Source organism: Hemitrygon akajei, chromosome 11 (genome assembly GCF_048418815.1).
Source record: "Hemitrygon akajei chromosome 11, sHemAka1.3, whole genome shotgun sequence".
In the NCBI taxonomy this organism is placed as follows: domain Eukaryota; kingdom Metazoa; phylum Chordata; class Chondrichthyes; order Myliobatiformes; family Dasyatidae; genus Hemitrygon; species Hemitrygon akajei.
Window position 1 is genome coordinate 73,823,884 of NC_133134.1, and position 26,592 is coordinate 73,850,475.

Genomic DNA, 26,592 nt, shown 5'->3' on the forward strand with positions numbered 1-26,592 from the left:
GAGCCCATATACGTAAAGTATGTCTAACAAGAGGATTAGCTATTGATCTGGGCAGACTGCTAGGGAGTGCAGAGCCAAGAAGTGAAGATATAGATAATTCTTTAGTGGAGCTCAACTCCATTGCCACCCAGTTAGGGCACTCGGGTTGACCGTGGAAGAAAGACCAGAAGGCAGCACAACGTATATTAGCTGCCCAGTAATATAAGCGAAAGTTAGGTAAAGCCATGCCACCCTCTTTTTTAGATTTTTGGAGGTGGATTTTATTAATTCTAGAGCGCTTCTTCTGCCACAGATATGACAAAATAATAGAGTCTAAGGAATCAAAAAAAGATTTAGGAATAAAAATTGGGATAGATTGAAATAGGTATAAAAATTTGGGGAGAACATACATTTTAACAACATTAATACGACCTACCAAAGACATAGATAGAGGTGACCATTGTACCAGACTCTGTTTTATAGCATATGAAAGATTGACAAAGTTTTCACGGAAGAGATCTTTAAACTTCCTTGTGACTGTAATTCCAAGATAAGTAAATTGATTATGGACTACTTTAAAAGGGAGATCACGAAATATTAGTTCTTGTGCTTCTTTATTAATTGGGAAAAGTTCACTCTTATGTAATTTGAGTTTATAGCCAGAGATCTGGCTAAACTGGTCAAGAAGTGAAAACATTAGAGGTAAGGATGTAGACGGATTTGAGAGAAAGAGTAATAAGTCATCAGCATAGAGAAAAACTTTATGCTCAACACCCCCTCTCCAAATCCCGGTCAATTCAGGACAATTTCGAAATGCTATCGCCGGAGGTTCTATAGCCAAATCAAAGAGAAAGGGACTTAAGGGGCATCCCTGACGGGTGCCACGTTTGAGATTAAATACTTGGGATTTCTGAAAATTAGTTAGAACAGAAGCAGTAGGACACAGGTACAGCAATTGGATCCAAGAGATGAAACTTTGGCCGAGGTCAAAATTTTTCGAAGACTGCAAAAAGGTAGTTCCACTCTATACGATCAAATGCTTTCTCTGCATCAAGGGAGATAACACATTCAGGAGTCCCAGTTGGAACTGAGTATAAAATATTAAATAGACGCCGAATGTTAAAAAAAGGGAGACGGTTTTTAATAAAGCCTGTTTGGTCATCAGAGATAATGGATGGAATAACGGTTTCTAATCTATGAGCCAACACTTTAGCTAAGATCTTTACATCAACATTGAGCAGAGAGATCGGCCTGTACAAGGAACACTCTGTTGGGTCTTTGCCCTTTTTTAAAAGAATAATAATAGATGCCTCATTGAAAGAGGGTGGCAATTTGCCGTAATTAAACGAGTCAGATAATACTGAAAGTAACTGAGGAGAAAGAAGTGAAGATAATGATTTATAAAATTCCACAGGGAACCCATCAGGTCCAGGAGATTTCCCTGAGGGCAGTACAGAGATTGCAAAAGATATTTCTTCTGGTGATATAGGCGCATTGAGTTTGGCTTTGAAATCAGATGAAAGTGAGGGGATATTCAGATTCTGTAAAAATTGATCCACAGAGATATTGTCATTCAGAGATTCAGAGGAATAAAGCCGAGAATAAAAAAATTTAAATGCGTCATTAATTTCTAAATGATCCGATGTAAAGTCTCCGTTCTCCTTCCGGATCTTTGTAATATGTTGTTTGGCTTTGGAGCGCCTCAGCTGGTTGGCTAGGAATTTACCAGACTTATCCCCATGAATGTAAAAGCGACTCTTGCTTTCGAGAAGTTGGCGTTCGACAGGTTGAGTGGACAGAAGGTTAAATTTAGTTTGGAGTTCAACGCGCTTCTTGTATAATTCAGGGTTCTTAGTTTGGGCTTATATTTGATCCAAATCTTTAATCTGGTTAATGAGGTCTGCTCAATCTGCACGGGATCTTCTATTGAGATTTGCTGTGTAAGAGATTATTTGACCCCTCAGATATGCTTTCATGGCATCCCAGACAATCTGGGATGGCACTGCAGGTGATGTATTAGTGTTAAAATAAAAGGTTATCTGATCCTTAATAAATTTTACGAAATCATCATCCGATAATAAAGTTGAATCGAACCGCCAGTGTTTATTCCTCTGAGGGAGACCAGGAAAGTTCAGAGAGAGGGTAATTGGGGCATGGTCAGAAATCAGTATACTCTGATAGTCACAAGAGTGGGCAAATGGGATAAGTTGGTTATCCAGTAAGAAATAGTCAATTCTAGTGAAGGTATGGTGAACATGTGAGAAAAAAGAATAATCTCTCTCCGTAGGATGGAGGAAACGCCATATATCAGAGATACCAAAATTAGAGAGAAACGATTGAATAGCTAAGGCAGATTTAGTAGGTGATCTGGTAACAGAGGACGATCGGTCCAGTTTAGGATCCAACCAACAGTTGAAGCCACCACCCAGTATAAGAGAGTATGAGTTTAAGTCTGGTAGTGAGGGAAAAAACAGTTCAAAAAAGTTAACATCATCAAAGTTGGGGGCATACAGGTTTGCTAGTGCAACTTTAGTGTTATATAGTTTACCAGAAACAATAATAAAACGGCCATTTGTATCAGATATTTTATTATGGAGTTCAAAAGGAATATTTGAGTTAATAAGAATGGAAACTCCCCTAGCTTTAGCAGCAAAGGATGAATGAAAATGCTGACCCGCCCACTTTGACAGAAGCCAGGAGTTATCAAAACAACGAATATGAGTTTCTTGGAGGAAAGCAATGTCAGCTTTGAGTTGTTTGATATGTGAGAATACCTTTCTCCTTTTAACAGGGTGGTTCAATCCCTTTACATTCCAGCTCACGAATTTAAGTGCACTAGCCATTATCAATTACTAATGCATAAAAGGCAGCAGGCATATAAAAAGTCAAGCAGTACAATAGCAGTCTGGGAGCAGAGATGTAAACATAGATTCATAAGGTCAAAATATGAACTTGTCCTGAGCAATAAAGAGAAACAATAAATACAGTGAGTGATGTTGGAACTGGAAAATCCACCCCACCCGCACAACCCAAAACTAGACGGCTACCAAAACAAGTAGCTAGCTCTACCAAAAAAATTAACCCAAATACAACTTCCAGATCTGTGTCATTAACAACAGTTCCGTATAAATACTATAGCAAATAGTAACTAGTTTATGCACTAGAAAACATAACTACAGATTAGAACACATTCTGCAGAAATATAAAACTTAATACAGAGAAAATCGGAAGAAAACCAAAACTAACCTACCCGCAAAAAATTATAGAAGAATAAAGTAAGAGAAAGGGGAAAAAAAAGGTAAGAAAGAAAAAGAAAAAAGAAAAGGAAGGGGAAAATTATAAATTCAAGACGAGTATTTATCAACCATTTACAGAGAGGGGAGAAAAAAATTCAGAGATTAGAAAAAAGGGGTGAAGAAAAGAAAAAAAAAGACAAAATAAATAAATATTTTTTTAAAAAAAGGAAAAATAAATCAGCAATTAAACTGTGAACCAACGAACAGCTAGGCCTTCACTAAAGACTTCGAACCTCCAAAACAAGTTAGAGTTAGTTGTAGAACTCTGTAGGTAAAGTTATACAAGAATAAAAATAGATTACACACACACACCAAATCCCGGGAGAGATTGTCAACAGCCCTTAAAGTTTCAATGAATAATGTCTGAGTGATTCAAGTGAAGTCCGAGTCCAGAAAAAGTAATTTTACTATGAGGAGTACTTATCCACCATTTTAGGAGGTCCGATCAGATTCCGAAGATGACTGGATAGCCGGAAGACTTGCCACAAACGCTTCAGCTTCCTTCGCTGATTTGAACCACTTGTATTTCCCGGTATTAAGCTTGATTCGTAGATCGGCAGGATTGCGAAGAGAAGGTTTGAAACCACGATCAAAAAGCACTTTCATTGCGCCTTTAAACTCAGCGCGCATCTTTAAGGTCTGGGGTGCAAAATCTTCCACAAAGCGAATGGTTGTATCCTGGAAAGGAAAAGACCCCCTGCGACGTGCCTCTACAATCAGACTGTGTTTTACCTGGTATTGATGGAAACACAAGACTACTGGTTGCGGATGGGAGCCCAGAATTCCGGGGGGAACGTAAACTCTGTGTGCCCATTCGAGCTCGGGCGGCTTCGGAAGCAAATCTTTCCCGAATATCTCACAGAGAAACTCGGCGAAAAACTTCACGGTTGATCCCTTTTCGGTCGCCTCTGGCAATCCAAGAATTCTGATATTGCGGCGTCTGCTGCGATTTTCGAGATCCACCATTTTGGAAAGAAGTTTGTTAGATTTTTCCTCTAAGCTGGAACAGAGAGTCTCCAAGTATCGAACACGACTTTCTAAATCTTCAGAAGTCGAATCGATGTGAGATAAGTGTTCAGCATGTTTGTCCACTTTATCATTGATCCGATCCAGTTTGTCTTCTAACTGTTTGAAAGCGGTTTTAAATTCCTTTAAAATTTCGTCTCGGAGCTTTCCGAGCGCAACCAGCGTCTCGTCCGAAGGGGTCATAGCTTCTTTTCTCCCAGATGTAGAACTCTTGCTAGACATTGTAAGTTAGATATATTGACAGGCAAGTAAGAGATACCGAAATAATTCCTAATTAAGGTTTAAAAAATGGAGACATTTAGTGCAAAGATAGTGACAGTAACAGAACAAAAGCTCGGAGCAGCTAATCAATCGCCATCTTACCGGAAGTCGCCGGTTCCTCTTCTTGGTGGTTGCCACATGCTGTCTGGCATCTTATTTTAGCTACCTCTTCCTGGTCCTGTCTACATATTTTGCTACACTTGCCCTTCGCCCACCCCTTCTACACGTACCCCTTACCCTCTTCACATTCTCAATAGCAAATTCCATCCTTACAGTCCTGACCCCAATAATTATTACTAAAACATGTCCTGCCATGCAGCAGCCGTGCTGCCTAAGCATGCCCATGCCCTTGAAAGCTATGCTTGCCTGACAAGATAGGAAACTTTCCAGCTTAGTTGTAGGCAACATTTTAATTGACTTGAATTATGAATTGAAATAATAAGTGATTTCAAAAATTGGTGCGTGATAGGGAAATTTCGATGATTTTCATGATCAGCAGCCCAAAGTTCATAAGACGCACCTAAAAGTATTCAGGAAGCAAAATCTTTGTTGTCCAGTGTTATATTCATTAACACAATTATAGTTATTCACAATTATATTAGCCTATAAAAGAATGTATGGCAGCAAAAGCTATGTGCACAGGAGCGTTTTGGTTCCTGCCCAGCCGTACAGCTTAGAGGGAACAGTGATGCCTATAAATTTGGCTACTGTATCCTGTACAATGCTTCTTAGCAGGTGGAGAGTATTCCGTCACACTCCTGACTTGAGAGTGGCTTTGTGGATTGGGTTGCTTGTTCCAGGATTCCTAGATTCTGATCTCATAGCCATATTGTAAAGAAAGCTACTCAGGTTTCTGGTCAGTAATATTATTGTATGGTGGCGGATTCAGTGATGGTCATTAATTGAATGACTGATGGTTTGTTGGCTCAGCTTGAAAGCTATACCTTCAACACATTTTGATGCACTGAGACATTTTGGAAGTATTGAATTGTGTGTCCATTCCTGGGTGTTTTTATAGTTGGGAAGGGGGAGTCAGTGGATTTGCTGGTAGGAGTGTGGTTCTCCCAGCTCAAGCTAGGTCATATCCTTGGGTTAGAATGGCTGCATTAAAGTTCAAAGTACATAAATGTCCCCTGAGATTACTTTTTTTGCAGGTATTCACAGTAAATCCAAGAAATCATAGAATCAATAAAAGACTGCACCCAACAGGATGGACCAGTGTGCAAATAAAGTAAAATAAATATCGAGAATGTGAGATGAACAGTCCTTGAAAGTGAGTGCATAAGTTGTGGGAACAGTTCAGTGATGGGGTGAGTGAAATTGAGCCTTGTTCTCAAGGATGTAATGTGCCGAGTTGGAAAATGATATACTGCTTCTTGGCCATGTTTAAGCTTCATTGGAACATGAAAGGAGGTCAGATTGGGGTAAGGTGACAGCTGGAAATTCAGGGTCACATCTAGGTTCTAAATGGATGGGAGAAAGGACTAAAGGTTAGTGTGGTGCCCAAAGGTATAAACTTCCATTTGTATTCTAACCATAGCATTGTTTAATTGCAGTATAGGTTCTACCTTCTATATCCTAGTTCCTTAGATAGTGAGAGCAGATATCCAGTAGCTCTTCAGATTATTTTGTCCTGTGCCGTGATATTTTAAAGATTTGTACAATGAGGCCCCTTATTCTCTGCCGTGTTTCACCATCTAGAAAGTCTAGCACTAAGATAATGTTAAACGCTGTGAATAATTGAGTGTCTATCACTCATCTTTGCAGGATATGTATTATCCTGTTAATTTGAGTGTCAGCAGGTATTGTTCTATCTCTTGATCAAATTTGTAACTGGATCAATGATTTTCTGTCAATTCTGTAATCTTTCCATCGTAAATAGACGTGTGTCAAAATAACCTTTTGAAGTTCTGTTACTAACTCATGGAGTGTGATAGGTGCTAGTGAATAACTAAAGTTTAGATTTGTCAAGATAGGATATTGCTGGGTACATATCTGTTACTACAACGCAGGTTACAGCACTGAGTACTGGTTTGTTGCCGTTTAATTCTGAGGACTAGTAAATGCAAATCTTGTGGAGTATATTCTTGATGTATAGATACGAACAGGATTATCACAGTATTTCGAAGATTGTTTATTGATCATGTGTTATGTGAGGAATGTGACATTAAAAATTCATGCTGCTAAATTTACTGTATTGCTTGTATGTTACCGCAGCACCTGAGGTGCTAATTGCATATGTTTTTTTTCCCTTTCAGACCATCAAAGTCTCATAATGTCTGCCCCATCAACACCAAAGATAGTGCTGAAAAGCACAACCAAGATGTCACTGAACGAGCGGTGAGGCAGCCGGCAACATTTCAAGTGCCAGTCATGTAGCTGATTAGCAGTTAATGGATATATAAGTGCTGAATGATTCATCCTAGGAGAATGTTGCTCTTCTCGTATATCACTGCTCCAGTAATTGATGGCACTTAAATAAAGCAGTAATCAGGTGCAAAAACAAAAGTTTTTTGAAGGATGGTGACCTAGGCGGTTCAAAATTAGCATGTTGCAGGGCTGTTGAACAGAACATAAGAACAAGCTGATTGTAAGCATGTGATTTTATGGAGATGGCACTAGTAGTAAGATTGCTGGCACAGTCTTGCACATCCCCATCCTTCATTTACTTGAGGTTTTTGATAAAATTTGAGCAGAAACTCTGGGTTGCAACCGCCCCCCATGCTGTCCGTGACGGACACATGAGCTGAGCCGTGTGGTCTGGTCTGTAAGAGGCAGCTGGTGGGCACAGTGATTGAGGTCCAAAGCCCTCCAGTGTACATTTGGGGGTCTTGTAAGTGGCACAATATCTGCTTTATACACTGCTTTTGTTTTGAACTGTTTTCTTTCTGCTTGAATTGTAACAATGGCCTGCTCTTTTCAACGTGTAGAGGTGTTTGATAATATTCAGCTCTTACCACTTCATTTTTACTCCTCTGGCTTAACAGTACCATTTCTAATTGCTACAATAAACTCTTCTTAACCAAGCTTTACTAAAGGCTTTGACTGCTTATTAGTAACTGAGAGTGATTACTCATCTTGCATGAGCTGGACCGCAATTCATTGGTGAATGTGGCACAAAAAGGTAGCAGAAGCAAGACAATAATTACAGGGTTCTTTCCTTGCATGTAAAAACACTAATGGGAGGAAGCCTGTTAAATATTATACTTGGTAGAGATGGGAGAAGACAGAAGTATTTGGGTAATTTGGGAGAGGGAATTGAGTTTTAAGGAGGGTGTGATTAAGACTGGGAAACTTTTCTGATAAAATGGATCAAAACATTTGAAATGTTGCCTTTCAGTGGGATGTTTCTCAATTTTATTGGGCAAGAAAAATCTGGAAGCATGGAAGAATTGAAAGCGGAAACTGAAATTTAAAAGCTGGGGATCATAAGACAGAGTAAGTGGTAGTCATAGTTTCAATATTTGAGGGTTATTAATGAGGTGGACAATGTTTTGGAGCTAGTGGTTTTTAAAAAAGTAGAAAGGAGAAACTGATGAGCCAATCAACCTGGGAGAATTAAATTGATTCAATCTGGGATTTTTTGAAGTAAGGCAAAACCGCTGTCACTCATGTTAGATGACTGTTGGACAGTTACTGAGATTCCTTGTATGAGTAGGGAGATGGGTCATGCACAAACTAGAGACAAGGGAGCTTGGTGTCAGTGATAGATTAATGGAGCCCTTAGTGAAAGATGTCATGGAAAAACATAGAAATGTAAAGTAGGGTAGATGTCAAATTAGGAGATTGTGTGACTAACTGATTCCTTTAGGGAAAGATTAATAAAGGGTAACTGATAATTGTAAATGTATTGGGATTTCCTAATGTTCTTCAATGGTAAACCCATGACTAAAGGAGGTACAGTATACAGCTATTTGGACAGTGAATGGAAAGCTGCCCTCTAAACAAAACAAAAATACAAATAGCAAATAGTGAATTGTTGCTTATTTAGATAAGGTTAACATGCAGGCCTGAGATTGGAATGTGGTTACAGATGAACTTTGTGGATGATTGAGGTAAAAATAGAGGTAATCATGGGGTAATAAGTGGGAGCATCTAGGAGCAGGGATATACATTATACTTAACCTTTCATTACCTTCAGTAGACAAGGTGCATGAGAAGTGATACAGAACTAAGAGGTTATCCAGTCAGAGAAGACCATACTGAGGGCTAGATCTTTAAAAGTTTGGTGAATAGAAGGGTTTTCACATAGGGAGAGGACAAATAATGCAGCCATCCACAAGTCATCCCTGTTAAAAATCCATTTTGGAATTCAGGAAAGCCCTTTTCATCCCGAGAATGTAATGAATGTAGAGCTTGTTCCAGTGGGAAGTGATCAAGATGACAAAGCTGGAATTCAGGTGAAGCTTGGTAATTATAAGGCACAAAAGCAGTAAGGTATGTTGATAGGCTTTAATCAAGGATAGGAGAAAAGTTGTATGGATCATAACTACCTTTTAAATACAATATATATGCAGTGTATAATCAAGTTCTTTACATCTGTAAATTTGAACTTAATGTCCAGTGAAGATAATCATGAGGGCTGGGACCTCATCTGATAGTTCATAACCCTGGTCAGTTGCTCACTGAGGTCAGCCACCATTGGAACAGGTCTGTCACCGTTGACAAGGAATGGGACATTAATGTGCATGCGTCCTCCTATCCCTTCCCTTTAACAATCTTTAGTCCTGCAAAAAAGGCTTTTTGGTAACTTTAGTATTGTTTAGTTGTTTTCTGAAAACAGATTATATGCAAAATAGTTGTGTGTATAAGTGTTTAATAAATTTCCATGAGGTAGATACAGGCTGTAGCTGCTCAGCATTTGTGAAGCCAACTTATTTGTGACCCCTCCCCCCCAAAAAAACTTGCGTATCATTTGGAAATGGTAACCTTATGTAGTTGAGTATAGTCTGTTTGGGACCTACATTGGTGGAACACAAAACTGTGGCAGTATATAAATGTTCTTCTGAAGCGTCTGTGATTTTAGTACATGGTAAGCTGGTGTCCTGTATGGATGGTTCTGAAATCTGTACTTTGTTTGAAGCTTTTACTATTTTGTGCTATTGCTGCACCTTTCAATTCTTCAAGTTACCTTGCTGCACATTTTTCCCCCTCTGCTTTCCCTGGAGCCAGTGTGTTTCCCTAGCTCTCCCCTATTGTGCTAACATTTCTCTTTCTGCTGTTGAATGCTTGCATCTTTCTTCCTCTGATAACACACTTGCAATGGTTGCAACCCCAGACTTACAAGGGAGTGAATGCATTTAACAACCAGACAAAAACAAGTGTGCCATTTATCTAAACAGGAGGTTTTCACTGGGAACTGGGGCACCATAGCTGAGGGGCTCGAGTTGCCTTTAAGAGTTGTGTGTATTTAAACCTGTTTAAACCACTTCTGTTCAACCTTGAAGCTTTACCAACATGCTGAAGAACAAACAGCCTCCAACGGTGAGCATCCGAGCAACGATGCAGCAACAGCAGCTGGCCAGTGCCAGAAATCGCCGGTTAGCACAGCAGATGGAGAACAGGCCCTCTGTCCAGGCTGCTCTGAAGCTGAAGCAGGTGAGCGGCAACTTCCTGATGATCGTTTCTTTTTCTCCCCCCCCCTCAGTTTCCATGGCATGCACCGTTAACTCCTGATGGCATTGCGCTCTCCAGCCATGTACAAGTGTTGTCGAGATTGCTCCTGTTACCGAATCCATCCCTCTCCTAGAGGGAAGCATGTGATGACTACACCGAGATGAGATGGCAAACAGTTTTCTGTGGGGAAGTGGATTCGGGAGCCTGCACTCGCACCGAATCATTTGCATTGTCTGGACTGACCGTGTTGTTTCCTGGGAGCCACTGTATTTTAATGCAGGATGTCAGTGCCCACACTGTCCAGTAATGGAAATAAACTTTCTGGTTACTGATCCAGCAAACGAAACGGAATGTTTCTCTGACAAAGTTTCCAAAATGAATAGAGATGCTGCATCGTTCCCGCAGTGTGTAATGGGAGGAAGGTCGAGGATTGGAGATAATTGGCATTAACTAGCTCCTGAGAAAGCTTTTCAGTAGTGCCCAAGTCTCAAGATTGACACATTCAACATAATTCTACACACTAAAAGAAAGCACTCAAATTGTCGAAGACTTGGTGAGTTTCTGATTCATTCTGTGCAAGGGCTTGCTTGATCTCCAGGGTGATGGTACGCTGAAAGTATAATGCTTAATGGTGGACCCCTGTTGAGTGGTTTCATCCTCAATTTTGAAACCTCTGTATATTTCATCTTCAGTCATCAGAGCAAGGTTTGGCTGCTTTCTAGAGTGTCTCACTCTGATGTTTAGGGGCTTGCTAAATGAGAAGAAACTTGATTTACAATATGGGTTTTTCTCTCTTTAGATGACCAGCTGTTTTTTCCAAAGAAAAATATACTAGCTTCATCAGTATTTCACAGCACAAGTGTGGTCTGTCATAGCTCTATTTAATTGATTGAGCCTCTTGTGCCAGCATTGCAGAATCTGGTTATCTTTACATGTAAATCCTGGAACGTTCTGAAAAATCATTGGAATGAAGACTCCTTTCTCTCACTTTACAGGTTTTTTTGTGATAGTTTTGCTATGATGGTAGGGTGTAATCTGTTTATACCGTTCAGCTGTCCACTGTTCTGATTCTGTACGGCTGAGCTCAGATCTACCTTTGTTAATATCCCTTGGCTCTTGCAAACACTTGGACTGAAAGGGACTTGTCATCTGTTTTTGCAATCTAAATCTCTGCTGCCTTTGACAGGTAGCGGTTTTTCAAACATTGCTTGAAAGCTGAAAACTGACTCTCTGTAATTCTTTGGAATTTAACCCTCAGTATCCAGATAAATGCATCCTTGTATTTCTTTTGTGACCAGTACATCCTTCCCAAGAGGCAGTATTAAGTACATCGTGTTTTATGTCACAAATATTTAAGTAAACTTCTTCCCCACACCCTTTTCTAATCTTCTAACTATAAAAATCTTATTTTAAATTTCTTTCAGTAGCCGAACATTCCATTTACACAATCGAGTATCTCAGCACCTCCACCTTTTGTTTTGCAGTTTAGAAAATACTATCATCACTATTTGGAAGTAATTGTTTCCTTGGTCTACAACTTGGATCGAATAGCATTTGGGGTTTCGGGAGATGAATACAGATACATGGGAAAAGGAGAGTGAAGAATTTAGCTTTCAGAGACTTATCAGGCATGGGGTGATACGGTAGCATTGCAGTTAGTGCAGTGCTATTAGAGCTTGGGCATTCTGGATTCAGTGCCATTATGCGAGGGGTCTGAAAGTCCTTCCCATGAAATGCATGGGTTTTCCCCGGGTGCTCCAGTTTCCTCCCTCAGTCCAAAGATGTCCTTGATAGGTTAATTGGTTATTGTAAATTGTGCCATGGTTAGGTTAGGCACACTTGGGGTTGTGGGGTTGCTGGTGTGGTGTAGCTAAAGATGCCAAAAGGGCAAATTCCATGCTTTATTGCTAATTAAGTAAAATAAAAATAAGGTTAATCCTTTTTAGCATTTGGGTATAGGTGCCAGCAGAGGCCTGCATGCTCTTAGCTGGGGTGACACATCACCTGGGAGCCCAACTTCGGCAGAGATTCATCTTGTAAGGCACATGCTTCTTCAGTGTGTGGTGGTAAAACTTGAACTGATTCCATGTTCAAATACAAAATTAATTCTGTAACTTTATGGCCCAGAAGAGTCTGAAACAGCGACTAGGTAAGAGCAACATTCAAGCAAGACTGGGACGACCAGTGGGGGCTCTGGCACATGGACCTATGGTTGGTCGGGGATCGCCAAGAGGAGGCGTGCGGTTAGGTCGTGGTGGAAGAGGAGGTGTAAGAGGAGGCCTTCCTCTCCGAGGTAAGTGTTAGTGCTGGTAATGAAGAGTTATTACCCCCCCGGAATTCAAATTTTCAGTATCTGTTGCATGTGGTTCTCAGGATTCAGGCTGTGTGAGTAATCAATAGGTCGGTACTGAACCAGACAGGATTCAGGCTGTGTGTGAAATCAGTGTGTCCGTACTGAACTAGACAGGATTCAGGCTGTGTGTGAAATCAATGTGTCCGTACTGAACTAGACAGGATTCAGGCTGTGTGTGAAATCAATGTGTCCGTACTGAACTAGACAGGATTCAGGCTGTGTGTGAAATCAATGTGTCCGTACTGAACCAGACAGGATTCAGGCTGTGTGTGAAATCAATGTGTCCGTACTGAACCAGACAGGATTCAGGCTGTGTGTGAAATCAATGTGTCCGTACTGAACTAGACAGGATTCAGGCTGTGTGTGAAATCAATGTGTCCGTACTGAACTAGACAGGATTCAGGCTGTGTGTGAAATCAATGTGTCCGTACTGAACCAGACAGGATTCAGGCTGTGTGTGAAATCAGTGTGTCTGTACTGAACCAGACAGGATTCAGGCTGTGTGTGAAATCAGTGTGTCCGTACTGAACCAGACAGGATTCAGGCTGTGTGTGAAATCAATGTGTCCGTACTGAACCAGACAGGATTCAGGCTGTGTGAAATCAGTGTGTCTGTACTGAACCAGACAGGATTCAGGCTGTGTGTGAAATCAGTGTGTCTGTACTGAACCAGACAGGATTCAGGCTGTGTGTGAAATCAGTGTGTCTGTACTGAACCAGACAGGATTCAGGCTGTGTGTGAAATCAGTGTGTCTGTACTGAACCAGACAGGATTCAGGCTGTGTGTGAAATCAGCGTGTCTGTACTGGACCAGACAGGATTCAGGCGCGGTGTGAAATCAATGTGTCTGTACTGGACCAGACAGGATTCAGGCTGTGAGTGAAATCAGTGTGTCTGTACTGAACCAGACAGGATTCAGGCTGTGTGTGAAATCAGCGTGTCTGTACTGAACCAGACAGGATTCAGGCTGTGTGTGAAATCAGCGTGTCTGTACTGAACCAGACAGGATTCAGGCTGTGTGTGAAATCAATGTGTCTGTACTGAACCAGACAAGATTGAGGCTGTGTGCGATATCAGTCGGTGTGAAGAACCTAGCTGGGATAATCAGGGCAGGAATTTGACATTCTTTTCAAAAGATACTGATTGGCTAATATTTCAAGGATGCTAAAGGCACTGTATCAATGCAAGCTTTTGCGTCTCTTGCAATTCCAATGTTACAGTTGTGCAAATTAAATCTGTAAATGTTTTTTTGGTAACTTGTCTTTCATAATTTCATGGTCGCTTTCATAGTTTTCCTTCTATTCCTCTGCCATTTCTCTTCCTTCCAAACACAGAAGTGAAATACAGTAATATTGGCAATATATACTTTCTAGATCGTGACCCTGATATTTGCAGAAAGGCTGGTGTGAATTTCAGGGAACATGGACATCCTACCAATTCTCTGTCGAATGAGGGCAGAGTGCTTGGCTTGTGATTTGCCCTCAGCTGTCAACACCAGTTAAGTTTAAGTACTGGCAGCTTGCTCTTTGCATTGCTAAAGTACTCCCATTCTTACATAAGTTCATCAGGACATCTGAGTATTTATGATGGAGCAGTTTAGCAAGTAATAGATATAATAAAAAATCAATTTCTTGGTGTATGTATCAAGAAAGCAACACAAGTAAGCATGATCTTTCAGAATAATCGCTCTCCCTTAAAGGTCAGTTCTAAGCTTTCCCTTTGTTCAAGAGGAGACCCCATACTTGGAAATTAAATAAATTTGTTATCAAAGTACATATATGTCGGCATATACAACCATGAGATTTACCTTCAAAGAAACACAATCATCAGTGAAAGACCACACTCAAGAATATGGGCAAGCAACAATTGTGCAAAAGACAACAGACTGTGCAAATACATAAAGGAAAAAAAAATCAATTGTTGGGGTGAGAAGTTATCCCCTCTGGTTTGAGGGCCTGATGGTTGAGGGGTAATAAATAATAATAATAATAAAAAGATTTGAAAAGAAAGAAATCAGAATCAGGTTTATTATCACCAGCATGTGAGGCGAAATCTGTTCCTGTACCTTTTTCCTGATGTCAGCAGTGAGAAGAGAGCAATGCCTGGATGGTGGTGATCCTTGACCATGCATTGTCCTGCCAGCAGTCCTTGTAGATGTGCTCAATGGACTGAGCTGTACTCTCTACTTTTCTACGTTTACGCTCTGTACGCCAGAAGAAGCGGGATCTCCCAGTGGCCACCCATTTTAATTCCACTTCACATTACCATTGCAAGATGTCCATCCATGGCCTCTTCCACTGTCTTGATGAAGCCACACTTAGGTTGGAGGAGCAACGCCTTGTATTCCATTTGGGTAGCCTCCAATGTGATGGCATGAGCATCAATTTCTCAAACTTCCAGTAATGCCTCAACCCCCCTCAGCATTTCCCATCCCCTTGTCCCTTTCTCTCATGTTATCTCCTTGCCTGCCCATCACCTCCCTCTGATGCTCCTTCCTTCCCCCCCCCCCCCCATCCACTTCTTTCTTCTATGGCCTTCTCTCTTTCACCAATCAACTTCCTAGCTCTTTGCTTCATTCCTCCCCCTCCAAGTTTCACCTATCACCTGGCATTCCTCTCTCCCCTCCTCCCCACCTTTCGAATCTACTCAGCTTTTTCTCTGCTGAAGAATTTCAGCCAGAAACGCCGACTGTACTTTTCTCATGGATGCTGCCATAATTTTCCTTTCTAGAGCATCAGAGATTTCCTTTCCTCCACTATTGGTGCTCCCTCGCCTGTATTGCCTCCATTTCCTGAACATCTGTACCACCCCACCTTTCTGCTGCATTGAGTTCCTCTTGTCCTTACCACCTCATGAGCACCCACGTCTGACACATCATCCTCTGCAACTTCCACAGTCTCCAAAGGGATCCTACCCCAAGCATCTTTTTTAAATTGCTGCTTTGCAGTACTTATCTTAATTATTAATAGACATATATTTAATGTAATTTAGCTCTTTGCTATATTTATCATGTATTGCTGCCACAAAGTTAATAAATTTTATGACATTTGTTGGTGATGTTAAATCTGATTCTGATAGCTTTATGCTTGCTACCCCCTTCTGCTCTGCTTTCCATGGGGATCACTCCTTCCATGATTCCCTTGTCCGTTTGTACCTCACCATTAATCACCCTCCTGACACTTGTTTATGCAAGTGCTACAGCTGCTTCCTCACCACCATTCAGGTTCCCAAACAGTCCTTCCAGATGAGGCACCACCAACACCCCCCCCCCCCCACCCCATTCCCCACTCTGACCTTTCTTCTCTTCTCACCTGCCTGTCACTCTCCCTCCCCCTGCCCCGCCCACGATTCCCTTTTTCTCTCTTCCCCCCCCCCCCCCCCCCAGTACTTGTCCTTTCTCACCCACCTGGCATCTCTTATCACCTTCTAGCTAGCCTCATTCCCTTCTCCCCACCTTTGCCCCTCATTTCTTCCTCCTTCCTTCTCAGTCCTGAAGAAGAATCTTGGTCTGAAACATTGATTTATTTCCATTGATGCTACCTGACCTGCTGAGTTCATCCAGTATTTTGTGCTGCAGTCAACACGACATGCTGAATCTCTAAAAGTAGGGGCACTGCCATGCTTCCTCTGTGAATTGAGTTTATATCCCTTAAAGTTTTAGGTATTGAATTCTACAGTTTAGGGGCATAGTATTTTTTAGGAAAGAAGCTGTAGACCAGACAAGTGGTTTGTTGGCCTCACTGATCTAACATCTGCATTTGTCTTTCCCTCCTTAGGTCAGGGTCCAAACCGAGGACGAGGTGGAGTCCCGCGGTTAGGGCTCAAGCGGGGTGGAATGAGAGGCCGAGGAGGTCTGGGTCGGGGTGGACCACCTGGAAGAGGAGGAATCGGTGGCAGAGGTTAGTATTGGAGGTGACTAAATAAGTTGCATGCTGAATTTGAGTGTTTTGACTCTGCAGATGTTTTGACTTTTGTTGGTGATGAAGCATGCTTCCAGTAGACAAGTCCTGACTTTGGTCTTGAGGAAACTCTCAAACAAAGTGTTCCAATGGAGTAGGTATGTTCATGAAGCAAACTGAGCAGGGCTTTGCTTCACTGTAAGGATGTACACGGTAGGTGGTCAGTTCAATGCTGCTGCAGTGGCCGAGCTATCTGCCTTTACCAAAGGGCAGAAAATTGAAAAGCACTGTTGCTTAGTCTGCAGGACTAAAGTACCTCTTTTCATAAAATAAGATGAACAAGCCTAAGGTATTATGAACCTGTTAACATTTGTGGCGAGGAAAAAATTAGAACTTTTATATACATGGGAAGTCTATGATTTCTGTGAGGATCCCCTATGAAAATGAGTCAACTGAGATGAGGACCGTCTGCTTCAACCAAAAGGTAGTGAATCCAGAATCTGCTGCCACAGAGGGCAGTGGCGGCCAAGTCATTGGGTGTATTTAAGGCAGAGTTCTTGATTGGTAAAGGGGTTGAGGGTTGCAGAGAAAAGGTAGGAGAAACAGTTGAAACAAAAACAGCCATGGATGAATGGCAAAAGCAGATTGGGCACCACGATAGCATAGCAGTTAGTGCAAGTCTATTACAGCTCAGGATGTGGGAATTCAGAGTTCAATCCCAGCATCATTCCTCTCCATGGAATGCATAGTTTTCCCTGGGCGCTCCCATTTCTTCTCACAGTGCAAAGACATACCAAATAGGTTAATTGGTCTTTGTAAATTGGCCTGTGATTGGGTTAGGGTTAAATCAGGGTTATCGGGGGTTTCTGCGGTGGCGAGCCCAAAAGGCTGGTAGTGCTGTATCACTAAAAAAAAAACACAGACAAAAACTTGATAGACTGAATGGCCTAATTCTGCTCCTGTATCTTACGGGAGTGTGAGAGGCTTTTAATTCCATGGGTCTGGACTACCATTCATTTGGATCATGCCCCATGCACCTGTCCTAAATATTCTGTAGATCTTATAAAAATATATTGGTCTGTGTTTTGTAGCAGCTGCAGTATCAGTACTTTTCCAAAGTGAAATTTATTCTTCTCTGAAATCAGGGGTGTGTGTTCAGCTGGGGTCAGTGGGGAAGGGTTTAGAATTCTGCACTGTGAATCTGCAGAATGATTAGGAACCATGGACTTTGCTCATTCCCCAACGGTATCTTCTACCGTGGGGTGGGATGTTAGTGCAGCAACAGTCAGGGTTCAGTTCCAGCCACCGTCTGTGAGGAGTTTGCATGTTCTTCCCATGACCATATGGGTTTCCTCCAGGTGCTCCGATTTCCTCCCACATTCCAAAGAGAGACAGATTTAATGAATTGCAGGTTTGCTATGTTGGCACCAAAAGCATGGTGACACTTGTGGGCTGCCCCCAGCACAATCCTCCAATTCTGTTCTTTGTTGCAAATGACACAGTTCACTGTATGTTTCAATGTACATATGACAATAAAGCTAATCTCACCAACAACAGAGTGGTCAGCGATTATATCACCTTCCCCCGCCTCTGATTGCTGATGGTAGATGCTGATGTTGTAGTTTAACCTGGCAACTTGCTCGTGAAAGCTAAAACTTCACTCAACTAAATGACAATTCATCCCAATCCTTAAAGATTTTGTCAGTCATGGAAGGGATAAAAAAATAATTAAGGAGAATGGGAGATGATAATGAAAAATTCGCTAAACCAAAACATTTCCTAAATTGAGACCAAGTCCTTAAAGTTTGTTTAACAATTATGTTATCTGTTATTTTATTTGCTGAAAAAGAAGAATATGACCCAAGAAGAGAGACAGTAGAGGAATTTTTTACAGAGTTAACTTCCAAGGAGACCCATGATGGGCAATCTTTACGATAAATATAATAAGACCAGAAAGTAATATTCCTTATATTGGCAGCCCAATAGTAAAACCTAAAATTGGGTAGGGCTAATCCACCCATCTCTTTATTTCTTTGTAAGTAAACTTTACTTAAATGAGCTTGCTTATTATTCCAAATATAAGATGTTAAAATTGAATATAAAGAATCAAAGTAGGTCTTAGGAATAAAAATAGGTAAGGCCTGAAAAAGATATAACAATTTAGGAAGAATCTTCATTTTAATCGAATTAATTCGGCCAATTAGAGATAAAGAAAAGAGGAGACCATTTAGAAAGCGTATTTTTCACGTAATTCAATAAGGGGTTTAAGTTCTCTTTAAATAAATTCTTGAAGTTTTTAGTAATTGTTACACCTAGATATGTAAATTGACTTGTAACAACTTGGAACGGAAATTTGGGATTTGATGACATTAGGTCATTTAAAGGAAATAACTCACTTTTATGTAAGTTCAGCTTACATCCTGAAAAAGAACTAAACTGGGAAATTAAAGAAAGAACAGAAGTTAAAGAAGTTTCAGTGTTAGAGATAAAAAGTAAAATATCATCAGCGTATAATGAAATTTTATGAGTCATACCTTCCCTTAGTATACCAGAAATGTCCTTAGATTCTTGAAATGCTATTGCTAAGGGTTCTGTAGCTAAAGCAAAAAGTAAAGGACTAAGAGGGCAACCTTGTCTAGTTCCCCGCTGTAATTTAAAGGGCTTAGAAATTTGAGAGTTAGTAATAACCTGAGCGGTAGGAGACAAATAATTTAATTTAACCCAACGAATAAAATTAGGCCCAAAATTAAACTTTTCTAAGATCTTAAAAAGTTAATTCCACTCAATCCTATCAAAGGCTTTTTCTGCATCTAAGGATAATATACACTCTGATATTTTTTTGGATGGTGAATATATCACATTCAATAACTGATGTATATTAAAATGTGAGTAATGATTTTTAATAAATCCTGTCTGGTCATGTGATATAATAGATGGTAAAATATTTTCAAGTCTTCGAGCTAAGATTTTAAGATTTTTGCATCAACATTTAATAAAGAGATTGGTCTGTATGAAGAACATTCAGCTGGAATTTTATTTTTTTTTTAAGAATAAGAGAAATAAAAGCTTCATAAAAAGATTGAGGGAGTTTCCCTGATTTAAAGGATTCTGATAAAACAGAGGATAAATAAGGTGTAAGTAACGTAGTGAAAGTTTTATAAAACACCCCTGGAAAGCCATCAGGTCCTGGGGTTTTACCAGAATGTAAAGCCCCCATACGTATTGTAGCGGTGTGCTACACGCAGTGCTAAAATAATGACACGGAGTCGGTAAACTGCAATTAAAGAAGATTTTATTCGAACTTCACAGCCTTGCTTTAAAGCCTCCCTCATCCCGCCCTCCCCGGGCGCGGATGCTGTAAGGGGCACGTACTCACAAACCCCCGCAAGCTTTTCCCTTTGTTAGTGAAGCAGACCTGGCCTTTGAGCCGGCGCGCTGGCTATTTGTGAGCCGGTTCGAGTGCGCTAGGAAGTGGGTCACCACATAAACCCCGCCCCCCAGAACCGGCGATACACCCCCCAATGTCCACAGTCTGGGCCGGACCCTGTTTGGGAGGTCGGCCTCTGCCCCGCGGTGCGGGAAACTCGACCGGTTGCACCAAGTCCACGTGGGCCGGTTTGAGTCGGTCCACTGTGAAAACCTCCTCTCTCCCCCCAACGTCCAGCACGAACGTGGACCCGTTGTTCCTGAGCACCGTAAATGGCCCCTCGTAGGGCCGTTGCAGCGGTGGCCGATGCCCGCTCCTTCGTACAAACACAAACTTACAGTTCTGCAGGTCTTTGGGTACGCAGGTCGGGTTCTGCCCATGCTGCGAAGTGGGTATGGGGGCCAGGTCACCGAGCCTCTTGCGTAGTCTGCCCAGGACTGCTGCGGGTTCTTCCTCTTGCCCCCTTGGGGCTGGTATGAACTCCCCGGGGATGACCAGGGGTGCGCTGTATACCAACTCGGCCGACGAGGCGTGCAGATTGTCTTTGGGCGCCGTGCGGATGCCGAGTAGGACCCAGGGAAGCTCGTCCGCTCAGTTAGCTCCTCGCAGGCGGGCCATGAGAGCCGACTTAAGGTGACGGTGGAAACGCTCCACTAGTCCGTTCGACTGTGGGTGGTAGGCAGTGGTGGTGTGCAGCTGTGTCCCCAAAAGGCTGGCCATAGCTGACCACAGGCTGGAGGTGAACTGGGCGCCTCTGTCGGAGATAATGTGGGCCGGTACACCAAAGTGGGACACCCAGGTGGCGATCAGTGCCCGGGCGCAAGATTCGGAGGTGGTGTCCGTGAGCGGGATCACCTCTGGCCATCTTGTGAACCGGTCCACGATAGTCAGGAGACACTGGCAGGGGGCCCACGATATCCACATGAATGTGGTCGAAACGCCGGTGGGTGGGGTGGAACTGCTGCGGCAGAGCTTTGGTGTGCCGCTGCACCTTAGCCGTCTGGCAGTGCATGCACGTTCTGGCCCATTCACTGACCTGCTTGCGGAGTCCGTGCCAAACAAACCTGCTGGAGACCATCCGGACAGTTGTCCGGATGGAGGGGTGCGCCAAGTTATGAATGGAGTTGAACACACGTCGCCGCCAAGGTGCCGGGACGACGGGACAGGGCTGGCCGGTGGCGACGTCACAGAGTAGGGTCCTCTCACCTGGGCCTACTGGGAGGTCCTGGAGCTGCAAACCGGAGACTGCGGTTCTGTAACTCGGGATCTCCTCGTCTGCCTGCTGCGCCTCTGCCAGCGCCTCAAAGTCTACCCCTTGGGAAAGGGCATGAATGTTAGGGCGAGAGAGCATGTCTGCCACGACATTGTCCTTACCCGAGACGTGCCGGACATCCGTCGTGTATTCAGAGATGTAGGACAGATGGCGCTGCTGGCGGGACGACCAGGGATCGGACACCTTCGTGAACGTAAAGGTAAGCGGCTTGTGGTCCGTGAACACGGTGAAGGGCCTACCTTCTAAGAAGTACCTGAAATGCCGGATTGCCAGGTATAGCGCCAACAGTTCCCGGTCGAAAGCACTGTATTTGAGCTCGAGTGGCCGCAGGTGTTTGCTGAAAAACGCCAGGGGTTGCCAGCACCCCTCGATGAGTTGTTCCAGCACCCCACCGACTGCCGTGTTAGATGCGTCCACTGTGAGGGCGGTAGGGACGTCCATTCTGGGGTGCACTAGCATCGCGGCGTTCGCCAAGGCTTCCTTCGTTTGAGTGAAAGCGGCGGCGGACTCCTCGTCCCAGGTAATGTCCTTGCCCGGACCCGACAGCAGGGCGAACGGGGGGCGCATGATTCGGGCAGCTGAAGGGAGGAAGCGGTGGTAGAAATTTACCATACCTACGAATTCCTGAAGGCCTTTGATCGTGGTGGGTCGGGGGAAATGGCGGACCGCATGTACCTTAGCAGGCAGAGGGGTTGCCCCGTCTTTAGTAATCCTGTGGCCCAGGAAGTCAATGGTGTTGAGCCCGAACTAGCATTTGGCCGGGTTGATTGATAGACCGTATTCACTCAGTTGGGCATAGAGTTGACGGAGGTGGGACAGATGCTCCTGACGACTGCTGCTGGCTATGAGGATGTTGTCCAAATAGAGGAATGCAAAGTCCAGGTCACGTCCCACCGCGTCCATTAACCGCTGGAACGTCTGTGCGGCATTCTTCAGGCCGAGCGGCATGCGGAGGAACTCGAAAAGGCCGAACGGGGTGATGAGAGCCGTTTTGGGGACGTCGCCTGGATGCATCAGGATTTGATGGTATCCTCAGACGAGGTCTACTTTGGAGAAGATCCGTGCGCCGTGCAGGTTTGCTGCAAAGTCCTGAATGTGCGGCACAGGGTAGCGGTCCGGTGTGGTAGCCTCGTTCAGCCTGCGGTAGTCGCCGCACGGTCTCCAGCCCCCTGTGGCTTTGGGCACTATGTGCAGGGGGGAGGCCCATGGGCTGTCGGACCGCTGGATGATCCCCAATTCCACCATCCTCTTGAACTCCTCCTTCGCCAGTCGGAGCTTGTCCAGGGGAAGCCGCCGAGCATGGGCGTGGAGGGGTGGTCCCTGGGTCAGGGCATGGCTGCCGTGAACTGCGGTGCCAGAACCGATGGGAAATCCGCCAGGACTCTGGTGAAGTCGTTGTCGGACAGCGTGATGGAGTCGAGGTGTGGGGCTGGCAACTGGGCTTCTCCCAGGGAGAACGTCTGAAAGGTCTCGGCAGGTCGACCAGCAGGCTGTGAGCCCGCAAAAAATCCGCACCCAGAAGCGGTTGGGCTACGGCGGCCAGTGTGAAGTCCCATGTGAACCAGCTGGAGCCGAACTGTAGCTGCACCGTACGGGTGCCGTTGGTCCTTACCGTGCTGCCGTTCACGGCCCTCAGGGGGGGACCCGGTGCCCTGTTGCGGGTGTCGTAACTCGTCGGAGGTAAGATGCTGATGTCGGCACCGGTGTCGACCAAAAAACGGCGTCCCGACCTCTTGTTCCACGCATACAGGAGGCTATCCCGATGGCCAGCCGCCGTAGCCATCAGCGGTGGCTGGCCCTGGCGTTTCCCGGGAACTGGCAGGGCGGGCGACAACGGCGGGCTTCTGTGCCCCACCGCTGGTGGTAGAAACACCATTGTTCGTTGGGCTCCCCACCCATGCCTCTGGGGTTAGTGGGCTCTGTGGCCGGGCCTGGACTGGTTTGCTGCTGGGAGTGTGGGCTGGTGATCTGTGCGATGGACGCCCCACTCACCTTCTTGGCGTTCCACAGCAAGTCCGCCTGGGCTGCCACCTTCCGGGGGTCGCTGAAATCCGCGTTGGACAGCAGCAGGCGTATGTCCTCGGGCAGCTGCTCCAGGAATGCCTGCTCAAACATGAGGCAGGGTGTGTGTCCGCTGGCCAGAGACAACATCTCATTCATTAAAGCCGATGGAGGTCTGTCTCCCAAGCCATCTAGGTGCAGTAAACGGGCAGCCCGCTCGCGCCGTGAGAGTCCAAAAGTCCTTAGGAGCAGGGCTTTGAATTCCGTGTACTTGCCGTCTGCCGGGGGAGACTGTACGAACTCCGCAACCTGGGCCGCTGTGTCCTGGTCGAGGGAGCTCACCACGTAGTAGTAACGTGTGTCCTCTGAGGTTATCTGCCGAACGTGGAATTGGGCTTCTGCTTGCTGGAACCAGAGGTGAGGTCGCAGCGTCCAGAAGCTTGGCAGTTTCAACGAAACCGCATGAACAGATGCGGCGTTGGTCATCTCCGGTCCAAAAATCGTTTGGACCATCAGGGTCACCAATTGTAGCGGTGTGCTACATGCAGCGCTAAAATAACGACACGGTCGGTAAACTGCAATTAAAGAAGATTTTATTCGAACTTCACAGCCTTGCTTTAAAGCCTCCCTCATCCCGCCCTCCCCGGGCGCGGATGCTGTAAGGGGCACGTACTCACAAACCCCCACAAGCTTTTCCTTTTGTTGGTGAAGCAGACCTGGCCTTTGTGCCGGCGCGCTGGCTATTTGTGAGCCGGTTCGAGTGCGCTAGGAAGTGGGTCGCCACAGTATAGCCTCAGTCACTTCTTCATTGGAAATAGGCTGATCTAACTGTGTTAGGCTATCAGCAGACAATGTAGGAATGTTAATATTACTGAAGAAAGCATTCATATAGGTATCATCTAAAGAAGAGTCAGACTGATACGTCTTTAAATACGTTGTTAATTTCAGAACGGTCGGATATCTTAGTACCATTATCTTTAAAAATTTCTGTGATTTGACAATTAACTGTAAAAGATTTTAAGTGATTGGTTAATAAACTACCTGTTCTATCCCCGTGAATGTAAAATTGAGATTTATCTCTCAACAGCTGTCGTTCAATTGGGTAAGTCAGCAGAAGATTATACTTGGATTGGATTTCAATACGCTTATTATGTATAGTTGGATCTGGAGATAGGGCATACTTTCGATCAAGATCTTTTAATATCGCTGCTAGGTCAGACCTTTCTTTGTCAGCTTTTTTCTTTATATAGGTAGAGTAAGAGATAATTTCTCCACGAATATATGCTTTAAAAGTATCCCAGACTATAGTACCAGCAGTATCTCCTTTAAAATTTTCTTTAAGGAGAAAAGTAATATGGTTTTCCAAAAACTTTAGAAAATTTTTATCAGATAACAATGATAAGTTAAAACGCCAACTTCTTTTTGATACAGAATGAACACGTAATCTTATTAAGTGGTATTAAGTGTTTTTGGGACCTGTTTATCTCAGGATCTCTTGCTTCATTTGACCAATTATCAACTAAATTTGCACTCCCAAAAACACACTTTTACAGATACCTTCAAATTTGAGATTTCTTACGTTTCCAATTAACTACTTTTCCTATAGGTCCTGATAAGAATTTACTGGATGATCTTTTAAATTTAAAACCTTTTGTTAATGGTTCTATTACCGGTATCTATAACCTGTTGATTGAATCTAGACAAGACCTTTTAGATAGAATTAAAAAAGCTTGGGAGGATGACCTAAATTGTCATATTTCTGATAATAGATGGAATAAAATTCTTAAACGGGTTAATAAATCATCTTTCTGTGCTCGTCATTCTCTTCTACAATTTAAAGTGGTTCATAGAGCTTATATTTCTAAACAGAAGCTGTCCAGTTTTTATCCGAATGTTTCTCCACTTTGTAATAAATGCAACTCTGCTGATGCCTCTTTAATTCATATGTTTTGGTTTTGCCCTAAAATTGAAAAGTTTTGGCGGGAAGTATTCCATACCTTCTCACAACTTTTTAGAGTCCAATTTGACCCAAATCCCCTTACTGCCTTCTTTGGTATTATTGCAGATGAAGATATAACTTTAAATACTTCTAACCTACAGGTTTTAGTTTTTACCTCCCTTTTAGCAAGAAGAGCAATCTTGCTTAAATAGAAGGAGCCTACCTCTCCTGCACATCTTCAATGGCTACGTGATATTATGTCTTATTTAAATTTAGAAAAGATCCGTTGCTCAGTCTTAAATTCGAAACAATCTTTTTATGATATCTGGGGACCTTTCCTAAATTATTTTTCCAATTTATAAAGTTTAACAGTCCACAGACTTTTATGTATATTTTTATCTTCTCTTCTTAAGCAAATATGTTTTCTTCTAATTTATCCATTATCATCCATCAGCTGTTTTCTTTGGTAGTTGGTAGGGGGTTGACTTTTTTTATATAAAAAATTTCTTTTATGATGTATGACCTATCTTTAAATTTTTGATTACAGAGTGGTATACCTTTATGTGTTACGCTATAACATTTTGATCAATTTTATCACAATATATGAATGTACATAAGTTATGTTGAGATGTATCTATGTGTTGCACTCTGTAAATCTTATTTTTTTTCTTCTGAATGAAAATATTGTTTAAAAAAAAAAGAAACTAAATGACAATTATCTTATTGTGCCCTAGGTCGCGGCGGAATAGTGGGCCGTGGCAGAGGAGGGTTCCCAGGTCGGGGCCGAGGCCGGGGGCGAGGAAGAGGAGCAACCCGTCCTCCACTTACCAGAGAGCAGCTGGACAATCAACTGGATGCATACATGTCGAAGACTAAGGGCCACCTTGATGCCGAGCTCGATGCCTATATGGCACAAACTGATGGTGAAGCCAACGATTAGCAGTGCTGACTGGGGAGATGCTAGTTTTATTAATAGTATTTGAACTTGAATTTGAAAACCTAGAGAAACTACGCAAGGAATGAAATGGAGAATTTTCAACTTTTGCGGAGAGAAATAAGCTGTATTTGAACTGCTGACAAGTGAGCGGACTTCAAGGGTTTCGCCTTTTAATTACTTTAACCTTTCTACATTTTGTGATGTTCACGGTTCTGTTTGATATTCCTCTGCCTTGCTCATTGTGTAATGATCATGACTCTGTATAAAGTTCACTCTTTCCTTGAAAACCCTTTGTTTTAGATTAGATTCCACTAACAGTCTGCCACTCTGGTAGAATCTGTTCACCATAAAACATTAGAATTCCAAAGCTTTACTCTTGTTTTTTTTCTGCAGAGAGTGATGTTCTTTTGCATTTCTGTGTTCTCATCTTTGCCCTTTGATCAGTGGATCATGGCAGCTTTGAGGACTGAAAAGCAAACACTTTGGTCTTGGGGTTCCAGTTTAGAAGAGCATGGCTGTTCCCAGGTTTCTCGATAATGCTGGTGTGCTGTTGTCAAATCCAACTCCCTGCTTGACATTATCTTGA

The 26,592-nt window shown here is 43.1% G+C and overlaps 1 protein-coding gene across 2 annotated transcripts in view; it reads left to right on the forward strand.

Annotated features, from left to right (window-relative positions):
- chtopa (chromatin target of PRMT1a) overlaps window positions 1-26,373 on the forward strand; it is a 45,308-nt gene extending 18,935 nt beyond the window's left edge. The window contains exons 2-6 of one of the 2 annotated variants that reach the window (XM_073061137.1): window positions 6,821-6,902; window positions 10,010-10,160; window positions 12,306-12,471; window positions 16,307-16,429; window positions 25,804-26,373. In XM_073061137.1, coding sequence (XP_072917238.1) covers window positions 6,821-6,902; window positions 10,010-10,160; window positions 12,306-12,471; window positions 16,307-16,429; window positions 25,804-26,009 — 728 coding nt within the window. In that variant the 3' untranslated portion in view covers window positions 26,010-26,373. The remainder of the gene's footprint in view (window positions 1-6,820; window positions 6,903-10,009; window positions 10,161-12,305; window positions 12,472-16,306; window positions 16,430-25,803) is intronic. The other variant, XM_073061138.1, reaches the window with a different exon arrangement.
- The last annotated feature ends 219 nt before the right edge of the window (window positions 26,374-26,592 follow it).